The sequence below is a fragment of the Hypomesus transpacificus genome, chromosome 9 (genome assembly GCF_021917145.1).
Source record: "Hypomesus transpacificus isolate Combined female chromosome 9, fHypTra1, whole genome shotgun sequence".
NCBI classification, from domain to species: Eukaryota; Metazoa; Chordata; class Actinopteri; order Osmeriformes; family Osmeridae; genus Hypomesus; species Hypomesus transpacificus.
The window spans coordinates 3,362,619-3,377,667 of NC_061068.1; the positions used below are offsets into that span (position 1 = coordinate 3,362,619).

Genomic DNA, 15,049 nt, shown 5'->3' on the forward strand with positions numbered 1-15,049 from the left:
GTCATTTACGTTCAAAATTTGACTCCTCGTACAACTTGTGAACTATTTTGTGACATAAACCTTTATGTGAGCTGTATTCAGGTGATTTATGTCCTCTCTCCTTGTGTTACCTCTCAGGACATATTTCTTCGGGTCAGACGTTAGTCCAAGATTAGAGCCACTTAAGAGCAGAAGGAGCTTCACAGGGTCAGGAAAATTAAAGTTTTCAGTTTCACTAAACAACATAATACTTTGTAATGACGCAAAACACACAATTTGAATCACAATAACCCTATCAACCTGTGGATTTTTTGTATATATTTTTGTGCATTAAATGTTTTCCAGTTTGACAAATAAAAGTGTAGCAAATCATTACTTATTTACAACCATAATCAAAGAATAACGTAATATGCACAAATCTATTAAAACAATTACATCACAAGTAGTCCTACATGCGTACATAATATAATACACAAAATTGAATCTTACCAGCCAGATGTAAAAAAGAACAACTGCCATGTTATGTTCAGCGCGTGGCACAGCACCTCACCCCAGCTCTTCACTGACTTTGTGTTAAAAATGGGATCTATAAGAGCCCTCAGCCACATATTGAAGCTGAACATGAATTGAGAGGGAGGAGCCAGGATGCTGCCTTCCAGGCTGCTGTGCCTCCTTTTCAAGAACTGCAACACTTGTCCCAAATACATGACAGTAAGCCTATCCCTGCCAGTCACTGTGACAGGGCCAAGCACAGCGTGAACTCTGCATCTCATGTAGGCTTGATCTCCTCACACACACCCAAGACTCCAGTATCTGTAGGAAGTTCCAGGGAGCTGTGACGAGAAGACCGAACGCGTACAAAAATGTGAGTGTTAAAAAACTTGAATAACTACTGACATTTCTTAGATTGTATTGGTGTACTTCTGATAGATTCTGTGGTATATCATCATAGGCTTCCCACAGTGTTTAATAGTCAAACTAAAGCTGAGGTGATACAGCACGGAGATGCGGTGGAAACAGTATGTGATGGAAGGTGTGAACACCTAGCGTTTGTTGTGTGGATGGTAACGTGTGGATCAGAGGGGCCGAACAGGGCAGGCTACAACATCTGCTCCTGGAGGATGAGAAGCATGTCATGAATGTTCAGTGCCAGCGGAGATCTGCTCTAACTCAGCAACAGAAGCTATGCTGCTGAACAGGAATAAGGAGATAGTGTCCATCTGAAATGACCATCCCAAGTGGCTCAATGAAGATGTTCAAAACTAACTGTAACTGAGAAAACATTAAAAACTTAAGTAAACTCTTTACATTTTATTCCAACTGCTTTACATTCAGTAATTGTCCAGTTTCAAGCAAGCACATGACAGTACCACTGGACTAAAGTAGAATCCAAGCTCCGACAGAAATGCAACATCATATCACCCAAAACGTCATGTGCAAGTATCAGACCAACCCTAGCATTTCAAGTGATGCTCGACAGCACGACACCCACATAAACCCATCACAGTGAGCATGCCAGGCCATCACAGTGAGCATGCCAGGCCTGTAAGAGGAGACCCGACCACCACTAGACGGAGACCAGTGGCCTGGGACACTGACCTGTCTCATACCCTTTATTTATAAATCAATCCCCCCACACAGTTGCTGGGCATGGCTGTTTTTCATGCCATACTAATATGGAAGTCCTGATGCCTGACTAGGCAAAGACATTCAACTCAGCGCACCCAGATGGCAGCTCTTGTATAACTCACTTCATCTCAGGGTCTGCGGTACTGTAGGGAGTCAGGTGGCTGAGCGGTTAGGGAAGCGGGCTTGTAATCAGAAGGTTGCCAGTTCGATTCCCAGCCGTGCCAGGTGACGTTGTGTCCTTGGGCAAGGCACTTCACCCTACTTGACTCGGGGGAATGTCCCTGTACTTACTGTAAGTCGCTCTGGATAAGAGCGTCTGCTAAATGACTACATATGAATGTGAAATGTACTGTTTGTTACACAGGATCTCAGGGTGTGCGGTACTGTGCGTTACACAGGATCTCAGGGTGTGCGGTACTGTGCGTTACACAGGATCTCAGGGTGTGCGGTACTGTGCGTTACACAGAATGCTCAGAGAGCCACTACAACACCTTTCCACTATTTATCCATGGGAAATATATACATGGTACATTTGAACCAATTAAATCCACAGGACTGAAAGGAAGAAGGGGTCATTGTTGAACGGACAGTGACAATTTCAAAATGTTGTTAGCATGTGTGCAGTAAATGCAACACTTCACAACAAATCTACAGATATTCTATACATTCATTACGCCTACTTAGTAGTCTGTGGGGAATAAACTGTAAACTCTGATTTGTAAACAAATAAGTAGATCGATTAACAGGATTCTTACATTACAGTTGCAAAAACCCTCCGAATGATTACTTCTTTTTTTGTGATTTTGCTTGGATGTGGTTAACTCCTGTGGATATGAGGGAGTTAACCTAGCTTGCAGCTATCCTTTACAGCATGCGACTCATGTCACATTTTGGTGTTTGATAGATAGTTTTATGAGCTACGTGACCTACTGCAAGCAGAATTAGGCAGGTGATGCACTACTGCCTAGTAAGGGCATGCTAAGCATTCTGTGGTCACAGGAATTCTTGCATTCACAACTTCTCTAGAATTAGAGAACCACTTCATGACTAATATAGTGATCTTACCAAAAGAAACATACACACTACTTAATAGAAAAAGTTGCATGTGCAAAAGTCAAGTCTCCTAAATTCAAGCTAAATTCAATGCTATTCAGATGATTCGGAACTGTGGTGATTCTAACCATCTTCAAGGTGAAATTAAATTGTTATAATACCAAAGACTTCCTCTGTACAACCACATACATCATTTTGAGACACCGACACGTTCATAGCACTGTAGAAACAATGCAAGTATTTTAAAAGTCAACAAAACCTCCCAGCAAGAGTTCTAACCTAGGATAGATAGGACAGTGAAGTCATAAGTAATAACTCACATTATCTAACATTCTAATATAGTCTTCAACAAGAGTGGGGTTTACACAAAATGTGTCAACATTAGATTCCTGTGGCAGACATATTGCCAGAATCCAGTGGTTGAAGCTGAGGGAAACGACACCTGTTGCTGACTAGGACCATCTGAAGATGATTAACTGTGCGTCAGAGAGATGAGGTTTCTAACTGTTACTTATAGCTGTCCACCAGCACCTTCTGCTCCGGGCTCACTCCCTGTCCGTGTTTCCTTCTCCATAAACAAGGCAGACTTCCTGGGATCGCCCAAATACAGCAGGATCCCTGATGATGGAGTGCAGTTGAACCGGTGGAATGAATACTTAATTGTGCCACGGAACCACACTATGAATTGTGTTGCAGCAATTAGTGTTCATGTTAGCTCACAGCAAATGAATCTCCCCCATCTATCTTACCGAACCCCAGCTCCTGTCTGAGCAGGGAGACATTATGGTGACGGCTCTGCTCCCTCACCTGCCTCTCTCTCGCTGTCTGCATCTAATCTGAACCGTGCTATTCCTCCAGAAAGAGAAAGCCCAGTCAGAAAAGCTGTTGTGTTTGACGTGAAAACAAGATGTCGAAGATGTCCAGGTTTAGGAAGACGAAGGATCCTGAGCCCACGGCTCCTGGGCAGGGTGAGCCACACTCACCTTCCTCAAAACAAGCAATATCATCATCAAATCAACACATTAATATATCCTCGTATAGGTGTGTCATAACCTAATATCAAGCCCTGTACATCTCCTTGTTGGTGTATTGTGGAGGACAGTGCTGGATTGTTAAACCAGGGTTCTCTCTCTCTCTGTTCCAGTGGCCATCAAAAAGAGGTCCAGGGTGCCCGGGGTGATGATCACCCAGTATGTGGAGGAGATCCCAGAGGGGAAGAGCCACCCTGACTTTACCCGCAAGCCCATCGCTCTCACCATCCAGGAGGGTACAGTTCATCCACTCTAAGTCATATGTTACATACAGACGCACAAAGAACAGATGTTGATACTGATACTCAAGCAGCACATTTAGATCACCGCATTTCTTCCGCTACTTAAGGTAAACTAGCGATTTTCAAGGCAATTGTGACTGGAGACCCTACTCCCTCTGTGACTTGGGCAAGGAACAACGGCGAGGTGACGGACCCTGACCGGTACCAGTCTGTTCACGACGAAGCCTCCGGGGAGCACACGCTGCAGGTGTGGAAACAAACACCAAAACAAACGTCTGCTAAACGATGTACAGTACTGACAAGAGGTCTTGGGCAGAGGGCAAAACGTATAAAAAAAATTAAAAAGTATAATTGTGTGTGTGTGTGTGTGTGTGGGGGGGGTACACGACCCAGAGACCTAACTCTAACCTAGCACTGTGTGAAAACCATCTCTCATGCCCTCTCAGATGCCAGATGTGGCTCCCGATCAAGCAGACACGTATAAATGCTTTGCCACTAACGATTACGGACGAGCTGTGGTCACTGCTGCCCTCAATGTGATTGAAGGTAAGATTACTATCATTATTTTTGTTTTTAACAGTAATTATACCTTAAAAAAAGGTCTCAAAAGAGCATGCTAAATGCTAAACTATATATTCTGTACTGTATTATATTGTTATATCCAAGCATGTTTCAATGATTCTTTATCGATGTGTCTTTAATCTAATGATTTTCCTTCAAGTTGGTTATAAGAAAAGTCGGGCTATGCAAGAAACAAGAACAGGTTTGTTTTTATTTTTTACATGGCCATTCCATTAAAACAGACTTTTTATTCATTCAGCTGACGCTTTCACCAAAGTGACATACAACTAGTGCATGCATTGTAAGTGCATCTTTAAGTGCAGTCTAACAAGATGAATGAATCCCAACCCAGCTGTTAGAGAAGTGCCTGAAGATTTCAAAAAGACCTTAAAGGCAAGGTAAGAACAAGGCAGGTAGATGTCATGAAATATGACTATCTTGTTAAGAGCCTTTAAGTTAACACCTGGCTTGCTTATATGTGTTCCAGGACCGATGGACCAGTAGAGAAAAAGAAAGTGATTGATGACAGTTTCTGGGATCTTCTGTTGAGCGCCGATAAGAAAGATTTTGAAAGTATCTGCTCTGAGTACGGAGTCACTGACTTCCGCTGGATGTTGAAGAAACTGAACGAGAAGAAGAAGGAGAGAGAAGAGGAGCAGGCTAAGGTTGGTGTTGGATCTCCTTATATTATCAAGACCCCGTACTGACAGTCAGTAATCATTTTCAAGATAAATGTTTACGCCTCAGACAACAGCGACAAGAACGTAAGATAGACTACAACGTGCTCTGTGTACTCTGAAAATGAGTAATGTTCTCCAACAGTTCATTGAACAACTCAGTAACTTGAAGCCCATTGAAATTAAACCTGGAGGGGGTGCGCAGTTTGAATTTGAAATGACGCTCAAAGACCCAAACAGCAAACTCTTCTTGTTCAAGGTAAGCTTGAATAATGTATGTGGTATTTATATATACAGTATATACAGTCTATCATATGGATTTATGATATTATTCTGTCAAATGTAAAGCCTAATCAAATGCCGTCGTACAGGATGGAGTGATGGTTGCGTTTGATTGCGACACGGAAGTAAAGCATAATTTAAAGAAAGTTGGCAAGAAATACATGTTCAACATCAACAACCTGAACCCTGAGGATGCTGGCTTGTACCAAGTCATGGTAGAGGGGGTGAACATCTTCTCAACTGACTTCAAAAGTAAGATAACTCTCTGACGAGTCTGTCCCCTCGTTAACATGATCAGGGGCGTATGTTCGATCATACATTGATCCATACATGTTTATTGATCCGTATGTTTATTGTTTGCACCTTCCGGCCACATTAAACTGATTCTGATTCTCTGATTCTGACAAGGGTATTTATTAGACATGTCCCATCCGCTTATTGAATATTGAAAATAAGACCCCCCCCCTCCCATTTTCATCAAGAAAATTATATTTATCGGCTGCATCCTTAGTTATATAAAAATATAAAATCCTACTTACATTCAAAAACATATGTCCCTGAATATGATGCATGGTGTTTGTGCACTGCACATTCCACACCTGTCCATGTGTCTGTGTATCATCCAGTTCCTACCGTCGACTTCCTGGTCAAGATCCAGGAAGTGAAGGCCACGGAGAGAGAGGACGCCGTGTTTGAGTGTGTGCTCGATCATCCCATGGCCAGGATCCAATGGATGGGGAAGACTGTTCCCTTGGAGCAAGGAGAGAAATATGACATCACAGTGTCAGAGGATATGCTCATTCACAGACTGGTCATCAAAGACTGCCTGCAGCTGGACAAGGGCATCTACGCTGCAGTGGCAGGGATAAAGTCTTGCAATGCTTGGCTTGTTGTTGAAGGTAAGATTACATTCAAAAATGCTTAATGCCACCATGCATGCATGCAACAATACTAAACTATACTATATTGTACTTAACTAAAATACTACTCAGTAAGTTCTGCGGATGTCCTACCCTAAATACCACACTGTGTATTATCATAACATACTAAAGCTGCTCATGTTATGGTCCTTAAACAGCTGATAAGGACCCTAACAATCGGGGAAAAAAGGCCGTCCGTAAGACGACCCAGGCGGGCGGGGGAGCAGACCTGGCCAAGGTCGCCCAGGAGCAGCAGGGCAAGCTGCAGAAGGAGAGAGAGGAGATGATAGAGGTGGTGAAGCAGGCCCAGGCGGAGAAGGCGGCCGCAGCTGAAGAACAACCTGAACCAGAACCAGCAGCAGAACCAGAACCAGCAGCAGAACCAGCAGAACCTAAACCTGAGGCTGTGGGAGAGCCAAAGGTGGAGGAACCTCCGGAGGAGGAAGAACCGCCCACGGAGAAGAAGAAGAGAGTGAGAACTGGACCCTTGATCCCAGACACGGTCATAGGTGAGAGTAGACTGATCTGTCTGTTTGTCTCTCTATGTCTGTCTGTGTCTAAGTGTCCATCTATCCATCTGTCTAATTTTATATCAATCTATCAATCAATCCATCCCAGTATAGTGGGACACCCTGTGAACTACCATGATACCCGATATTGACACAGGGATTGTTCCTCCCTGGTCCTGACCCCCCTGTTCTCCAGATCCAGGAGTCCACTTCACCACAGGGCTGTCGGACATCACCGCTGTCATCGGCACGTCTGCAGAGCTGGTGTGCAAGCTGAGCAGCGAGGACTGCGATGGCGTCTGGTACAAGGATGGAGAAGAGGTGAGGAGGAAGATGGAGTGAAAATACGCTGAACGCCGTAGCTACTGTATAGCTTGATAAATCCATGAGAGGGAGAGAGAGACAAATGTACCTTAATGAAACTGAAACGGTGCAGTAATCTCTTTAAGGTTGTAATTATTTATTTTGTGTCCCATTCCAGATTACAGCATCAGATGAAATCTCCCTGGTTAAAGATGGGGCCTATCACAAACTCATAGTTAAGAGCTGCCAGGAAGATGACACAGGGAAATACCGCTTTGAGGCAGACGGGCGCAAAACAGAGGCCATGTTGACTGTGGAAGGTAAGAGTCTCTTTGTCTATCTATTTATATGTACTGTATTTAGTGTACAGACACATGAGTCTCTATAATATCTATGTCTCTAATATTTCACATATGGCACTTGCCTGTTTCAGACCCTCCCAGGATCAACCTCGATGACCTGGCAAAGTTCTCGGAGCCCGTCATCATCAGGATGGGCCAGAACGCCACCTTCAAGCTGCCCTTCACGGGCCGCGAGCCCATGAAGATCCAGTGGTACAACGAGGGCGAGGAGCTTCTGGAAGACTCCAACATCAAGATCGAGAAGTCGTCTTATCAGAGTCGCCTTCTGCTCAGCAAGTGCCCACGCAAAAGCAGCGGGGAAATCAAGATCAAGATCAAGAACGAGAGTGGAACTATCGAGGCCTTATCCAGGCTTATTGTACTGGGTAAGCAGCGCACATTTAATCAATACCAAAATAAAACCTAACACCACATGCCATTCCTGACAAGAGAAAGATGATAGATAAAGATACATCTTTAATAAAATAAACATCTTATTTAATATCTCATATATAAAGACCTCCAATAACAAGATCAATAAATAAGAACATGCTTCGGTTACTATTGTTTTCCCACAATGTTTTGGCCCCCAGACAGACCCACCCCTCCCCTGGCCCCTGTGGACATCATCGAGAGCTCCTCGTCTGCTGTGGAGTTCAAGTGGAGGCCCCCCAAGGACGACGGCGGCTCCCCGATCACCAACTACCTCCTGGAGCGGCAGCAGCTGGGGAGAAACAGCTGGAAGAAGCTGGGGCAGATCCTGGGAGAGCCCAAGTACAGGGACACGGACGTGGACCACGGCAGGAAGTACTGTTACCACATCCGAGCCGTGACGGAGGAGGGCATCAGTGAGATGATGGAGACGGACGATCTCCAGGCCGGAACTAAAGGTGGGTCACTCGTTTCTCGTCTCATTCCACATGAAATGCTTCGCTACTCTGTCTGTGTTGTGTCCGGGTGCTTCAGAGGTATAAATCAAGGCTATATTGGATTCCTTGGTGTAAGTGACCCGAGGTCAACTTCCATATCTGCTGAATTTATTTCTGTAGATTTGGCTGGGTGTCAGATGTAGTTGTGTTATTGTCGTGTAGCGTATCCCGGATCCCCCTCTGCTCCTAAAGTGGTCAGCGCCTTCAAGGACTGCATCAACCTGGCCTGGTCTCCTCCCTCCAACACTGGAGGCACCAACATCCTGGGGTACAACTTGGAGAAACGCAAGAAGGGCAGCAATCTGTGGGGGGCTGTTAACCCACCAGACGAGCCTATCAAAGGTGTGTCCGTTTCAATGTTACGCCTAATTAGCATGTTCCCGAGCGTGAAATGTGAAGCGTATTTATGTGAATGCGTTCAATCCGGCGGCATAATCAGAAACCGTTTGAAGGTTTGTTGTTGCCCCTCTAATTATGTTTTTCAGCCATACTCTAGGCATGCTGAACACCCAGAGAAATGAGTGTGTTTTGAGCCTTCCCTATCGTGTTGTCATGCCCACAGAGAAGAAGTGCGCAGTAAAAGACGTTGTTGAGGGAATGGAGTATGAGTTTCGTGTCTCAGCCATTAACATTTCAGGAGCAGGAGAGCCAAGTACACCGTCTGAATTTGTAATCGCGAGAGACCCAAAGAGTAAGTTACGGTGACAACCAAATAAATGTAATAAATAAATAAATGTTTGAAGACACAGCACATATTTACTGTGTGTGATCCCGTAGCACACAAGCCCTTTCACTTTCTGTGAATAAAAACGTCGGTGCCACGGTTCAGATCACATACTGTTCTGTTATTGTTCAGAGCCCCCCGGTAAAGTGATCGACCTGAAGGTGACAGACTCCACCTACACCACTTTGTGTCTCTCCTGGACGAAGCCCAAGGACATCGAAGGGGTGGAGGACGAGGCCAAGGGCTACTTTGTGGAGATCAGACCAGCAGAGAACCCTGAATGGGATCGCTGTAACTCCAACGCCATCACCATGACGTCCTTCACGGTGAAGGGTCTGAAGTCCATGGCCATGTACTGGGTGAGGGTGATCGCCACCAACGATGGAGGGGAAGGACAACCCCAGGAACTGGACAACTACATCCTGGCCATGCCTCCTCCTGGTGAGTGATAGCAACAGACCTCACAAAGTAAATATGGCTATGCTACTGTGTGTAAAACATGTCCAGAGTTCAAGTTACAAAAAACCCTGTGTTGTGTCATATCATTATCATTAATCCTAATGCTAAACCAATCACCAAGCCCCATGCTAACTAAGCCCCATGCTAACATGCTAACTTGTGCTTTCTCCCAGTGAGACCACAGTTCACTGACGCTAAGTTGAAGAGCTTCATGGTAGTGAGAGCTGGGAACTCTGCAAGAGTCAACATCAACTTTGAGGTTCTGTGAAATCAATCATGCAAAATCTCAAGCATGGAAAACATTTAAATACATCTTTCCAGTGCTGATGCACAGCAGAGGCCACAGTCTGGCAAACATGTCATGTCTGTCGGCCTTTTCATCAAAGTCACATATGCTGGATGCTAGTAGTCCCATTGCTTATGTGTGAAATAGCAAGAATAAGACCAAATCCACACTAAAAAGTGTGTATAAGGGGTGTGCATGTTGTGATTTTCATCAAGAGAAACAGAGACTGACCCTAGCGCTGCCCCGTGTGTTTTATTGCAGGCCTCTCCGATGCCAAACATCACTTGGCTGAAGGATGGCGTTCCCGTGTCGAAGCGCGTCACCGTCAGCAACGCAGACACCACATCCCAGATGCTCATCCCCTCGTCCGAGCGCTCTGACACAGGCATCTACACCATCGTGGTCAAGAACATCGTTGGACAGGACACCTTCAGTGTTGAGATTCGAGTCACAGGTACACTGAAACAAGCCACCTGATCACAAACGGGCGTAGGTTTGTTTTAAAATGTGGGTGAGACCGATTTTGAAAAGTAATTTTTTTGCACTTTTAAATAACCACAAAAAGTAGGTGCGCAGTTGCAAAAAAATTAATTAACTACAAACAACTATAACGACACTATGCATTTAGGCCTAGGCTGTAAGAAACAAACCCGCCCCCATAAGAGTCATACACAAGTGTTTTTTTAGGAGGTGAAGTGGTCTGCACTTACGAAGCTAATCGTTGTTTATATTTGTAGCATGGGCGATTCTACGATCAGACCTTCAGGGGTGCTCGGCCCCCAATGAGAATGTGACTTGTGTTCTTAATCTGCGCCATGAAATTACCTACTTCTTCTCCTTTGGTTTTACTGGCAGACTACCAGCACTAAAGGTGTATGGCGACACTGGATATTAAAAAGCCCTTTGAACCTGTAATTTAATTGTAATTGTTTGTCATCTGCCACTAACAGACACGTTTGCAAACTCTTTGGTTAGAGCACTAAAACTTATTTAAAATAATAATAATTCATAATAATTCAATGTTTTATGATCATTTTTAGGGGTGTTGAGATGAAATTTAGGTGTGCTTGAGCACCCCTAAAAAGAGTCTAAAATCGCGACTGATTGGTAGTACGTTGTAACCCAACGAGTGGTGATGTCTCTGACCTTCTTCCAGACGACCCCAAGCCTCCAGGCCCGGTGGAGTTGGAGCAGAACGTCCCTGGAACCGTGACCGTGTCCTGGACTCCTTCCCCAGACGAGAAGAGAGACGACCGACTGCACTACATGGTATCCAGGAGAGACTCCATCAAGCGCACCTGGCAGACTGTGGCCGACCGCCTCTTCAACAACAACTTCACGGCCATCAACATCATGGCCGGGAGGGAGTATAGCTTCCGGGTCTATGCCAAAAACGACATGGGCCTCTCCGCTCCATCTAATTCATCAACATGGGGGGAGATGAAAATAAAAGGTAAGTATTCAAGACAGCCGTGTTTGTCATTTGAATCGGCAGCAGAACAACTACGATTGAACTAAAATATTAAAGCAACAGCTCACGAAATGGCGTGTTATAGGCTTATTATCAGAGCAATTTGTCTCGGGTTTATACAAAAATCATTATCACAGTTAATGAGGGACGTTGTTCAATCCAATAGACACTCCAATTTAAAGTTTTAAATAATAGACCTACGGGCTCATGTTTAGAATAAAACAGGCCCGAGTCCTGGCTGCACACATAATGACATTAGTGTGAAGCCGTTCCAACGCAACGCAACGCACACACTACTGCTAGTAGCACCACTACAGGCTGGCGTTATTGACTTCATTATTTGGCACTTAGTTACATAGCTAACTTTGTTTGTTAGATAGTTAATAATCGTAGGTCAAAGTTTACCTAAAGTCTTTCAAATAAATTAGTTAGCAAACTTTGTGTGTAAGCCCGCTAGCTAGCTAGAGCCAGCTTACTGTCGTAGTTTTTTAGGCTAACAAACGCGGATTGATACTAAATTGGGCAAAGGTACCAGACTTTTTTCGCTTGGCACTTTTTTGGAACGCTTGGCACTTTTTGTAACATTTATTTTTTATAATTTGTATTGTAAAGTGTTCTGCCCATAGGAGTTTGGCTCGCTGTTGAATCTACGTTGACGCTAGGAAGCACAACACGTAGAGAGAACAGTACATAAAGAATTTATCAGTCCTTCAATTGCTTGCTTGAACTCCAACAAAGTCAGTGTACAGTCACAATAGCAATCCAGCATAAAGTCGTGTGTACCGTGTACAGACAGATTGTTTACATAGGGGAAATGTCAAATAGGCTACATGACATGATTGAAGTGAATAAGAGGACAGATGACCCCATTGATTGAACACATTTTTCATCCAAGTCTCATTAGCCACTTCACCTGCTTGACATAATGACTGATGATGGCTAATCGGTTACTTCCCTATTATCTCCTGCTTCCTGCAGAGAAGTTCACTCTGAGTTTACCCACGTCCAAAACTGTGACCTTGGAAGTCGCACCATCCTTCCTGGTTCCTTTGAAAATGCACAACAGTCCTGAGAGTTACGAGTGCTTCATGAGCTGTGCTGTGAGAGGGGACCCCACGCCCCACGTCACATGGTACAGGAACAACATCAGCCTCAACACCAACACCAACTACTACATCTCCAACACCTGTGGGGTTTGTTCTATGACCATCCTGAGGGTCGGACCCAAAGACACCGGAGAGTACAAGATCATCGCTGAGAACTCCCTGGGAAGGGCAGAGTGCGCCACTAAACTCACAGTGAAAGGTAACAGGCCATGTCCAATAAAACCTCTCAGCTAATCTACTAGAGCATAAATCCTTTTGCGTTTTGACAGTTGTACTTGAATTTGAATTTTATCTTCTTTTGTATTTCAGACTGATGTAGGTAGATAGTCTTCCATCCTGACATCTGTCCTGCTAACCTGATCAAGACGTCTACATGAGAGTTATAGGCAAGATACAACACAGTAGCTTCTGTGAGAGATTCGAGGTTAGGTGATGTGTTGCTTTCTGTGTTGGACCCATATCTGGTGCTTGTTTCCTGAAGTGTTTAAAAAAATGTGCAATAAACTGTAGTTGACATCATGTTGTAGTTAAGATAAATGTTTTGTTGATTATCTGTTAAATATTATTTCAGTAGATGGTGTGACAACTTGGGTTCATGACCAGAAGCTGTGAATATCCTTTGTGACTTTTCAGCAAATCAGCAATCTCTGTCAAACATAGGTGTATATACTTGTATATACAGTACAAGTATTGTAAGTCAAATAAACATATTTTAAGGAAAATCAAATGTCAAGTTACCATATATGCCAAACATAGTTTTTTTGGTTTGTTGTAGTTAGTAACACAATATATGACTTCCTTAACTAATCCTCTCAATTGGACACAATATATAAAATCAAAGGGCCAAATGGTTGCAAAGTTACATCCCCAAAACCAATATAAACATACATGAATTTGCTTGGTCTAAGGCTGCTATAGTAAGACAGGCAAACTAAAGCCCTCGAGGACGCTAACCAGCCTCAGAAACTTGTCGTGTGCTGTTGTCACACTAGCTTTGCTTTTGTTTTGCCAACTGTCACAAGGCTTCACATTTCTCTTTTTACTGCGAGCATGCAGTTATGTTCTTTCAGGGGATATTGTGAGTTAAAATTGGAAACGTCATAAATACATGGAAAGTCATAAATGATTTGAAATTCACATGCGTGACCTTGTAAACATACAGTTATTTCTCCAAGTTCTACGTCTGGAGAAATGCTAACATTGTGAGTAAGAGTGCAGGGTTTCCTTCTGGTTATTGACACAGGAAACAACAAGTGTTTATTAGGGCATCTGTGCACGACACACTGACGTTTAAAAGCCAATAACTGTCTGAGAAGACCCATCTTCACTTTCTCTGTCACACGCAGAGGAAAGTCCTCTGTAAAAATAGTTAGTGCCACAGTGAAGCAGCAACGATCCGAATAACTTCAACTATAAGACACTATATCTAAGTTCTGGATAAAGCAGTGTAAATATGCCAATTTTGTACTCAGATATTGGTCATGTGCTTGGTTACTCGGTTACTATTTTGGGCGTGCATTTACATAGATATCAAAAGGAAATGACATCACTTGTGGTACTAGTCCGATAACAACCTGTTAACAATTGGAAAGAGTGAATCGGGGCTTGTGTGAAATACGTTGTGTATGTCGGTTGTTGAGCATTGTGATGCACAGTCATATTCATAGCTCTTGAACTTGGTGACCCATGTAATAAATACCTTCAAGAACATCAAGAGTCTCACTCTCAAGCTCCCATGCCTGTGTTCCCTCAGCATTCCGGAAGGCAGGCGTTAACTTTTATTGCATTTCCCGAAATACCCACAACGCACAATCAATCGTGCTCAGACCTAGCATGACTGTGCGTTTAAAGGAATACAATGAGCCTGACCCCTGGTTTAACGATCCAGAGGGCTGGGAGCTGTGAGAGCAGCAGCCATTTAAGGGCCCGCCCAGCAAGCTGCGGCCTTCTGTGTGTTCCTGGCTTCTCACCACACAGACATAACATTCTGAAGCACTAACCTAATGTGTAGTTTATTCTCCTTGCAAGCAGCTCAGTCAATAAGTAACATTTGTAATAATGATGTTATTTGTTTTACTACTTCTACTACTAATATTTTCTACTCTTGGGCTTACTGATAAAAACAATACCAATAGTAACTGTTATCATACTGTATAAATCATTATAGTACTATTCATCCACAATTATTCTCATTTTCAATCAATAAAATAAATGGCATAGATAATTGACTAACCTTGTCCTTGACCAAAGAAGCACATCACAAACTTCTGATTCATCGATCCCTAAAGTGTGATGTTTTCCAGGCAATTCTTCATTCCAGCATGCAGCCCCTTGGCAGCTCTAGGATTCTAACGTTCTCCTGTGAGGATGTTTCCTCTAATTTCCACATGTCACCAAGCAGATGCTTGTGGCTCAGTCTTCACATCAAAACAAGAACAAAAACACACAAGGAAACTGACAAGAAACCTGGATCACCCATACGGTTGCAATCATGTTCAGCTTCAGTTGATTTGAGAGGATGAAACCTGCCACTGTGTTGAAATCGAG

At 43.7% G+C, this 15,049-nt stretch overlaps 1 protein-coding gene across 1 annotated transcript; it reads left to right on the forward strand.

Moving 5' to 3' along the window:
* Window positions 1-659: 659 nt before the first annotated feature.
* Window positions 660-13,021, forward strand: igfn1.3 (immunoglobulin like and fibronectin type III domain containing 1, tandem duplicate 3). The gene is made up of 24 exons (XM_047026216.1): window positions 660-844; window positions 3,520-3,629; window positions 3,806-3,928; window positions 4,042-4,181; window positions 4,381-4,480; window positions 4,656-4,697; window positions 4,848-4,893; window positions 4,983-5,160; window positions 5,318-5,431; window positions 5,544-5,706; window positions 6,081-6,353; window positions 6,533-6,883; window positions 7,080-7,204; window positions 7,365-7,506; window positions 7,620-7,913; window positions 8,121-8,417; window positions 8,619-8,798; window positions 9,019-9,147; window positions 9,313-9,621; window positions 9,813-9,898; window positions 10,187-10,379; window positions 11,082-11,378; window positions 12,375-12,701; window positions 12,812-13,021. Exons 2-24 carry the CDS (start codon window positions 3,569-3,571, stop codon window positions 12,814-12,816), a joined length of 3,975 nt encoding a protein of 1,324 aa, XP_046882172.1. The 5' UTR covers window positions 660-844; window positions 3,520-3,568; the 3' UTR covers window positions 12,817-13,021.
* The last annotated feature ends 2,028 nt before the right edge of the window (window positions 13,022-15,049 follow it).

What these genes read in the sequence shown, in the direction of transcription:
- igfn1.3 (XM_047026216.1), top strand. Translation starts at nt 3,569, where the DNA reads ATGTCGAAGATGTCCAGGTTTAGGAAGACGAAGGATCCTGAGCCCACG. An exon ending in TATGCAAGAAACAAGAACAG is followed by an intron (nt 4,698 to 4,847) that starts GTTTGTTTTTAT and finishes ATCCCAACCCAG; the next exon opens with CTGTTAGAGAAGTGCCTGAA. An exon ending in GGGGGAGATGAAAATAAAAG is followed by an intron (nt 11,379 to 12,374) that starts GTAAGTATTCAA and finishes TGCTTCCTGCAG; the next exon opens with AGAAGTTCACTCTGAGTTTA.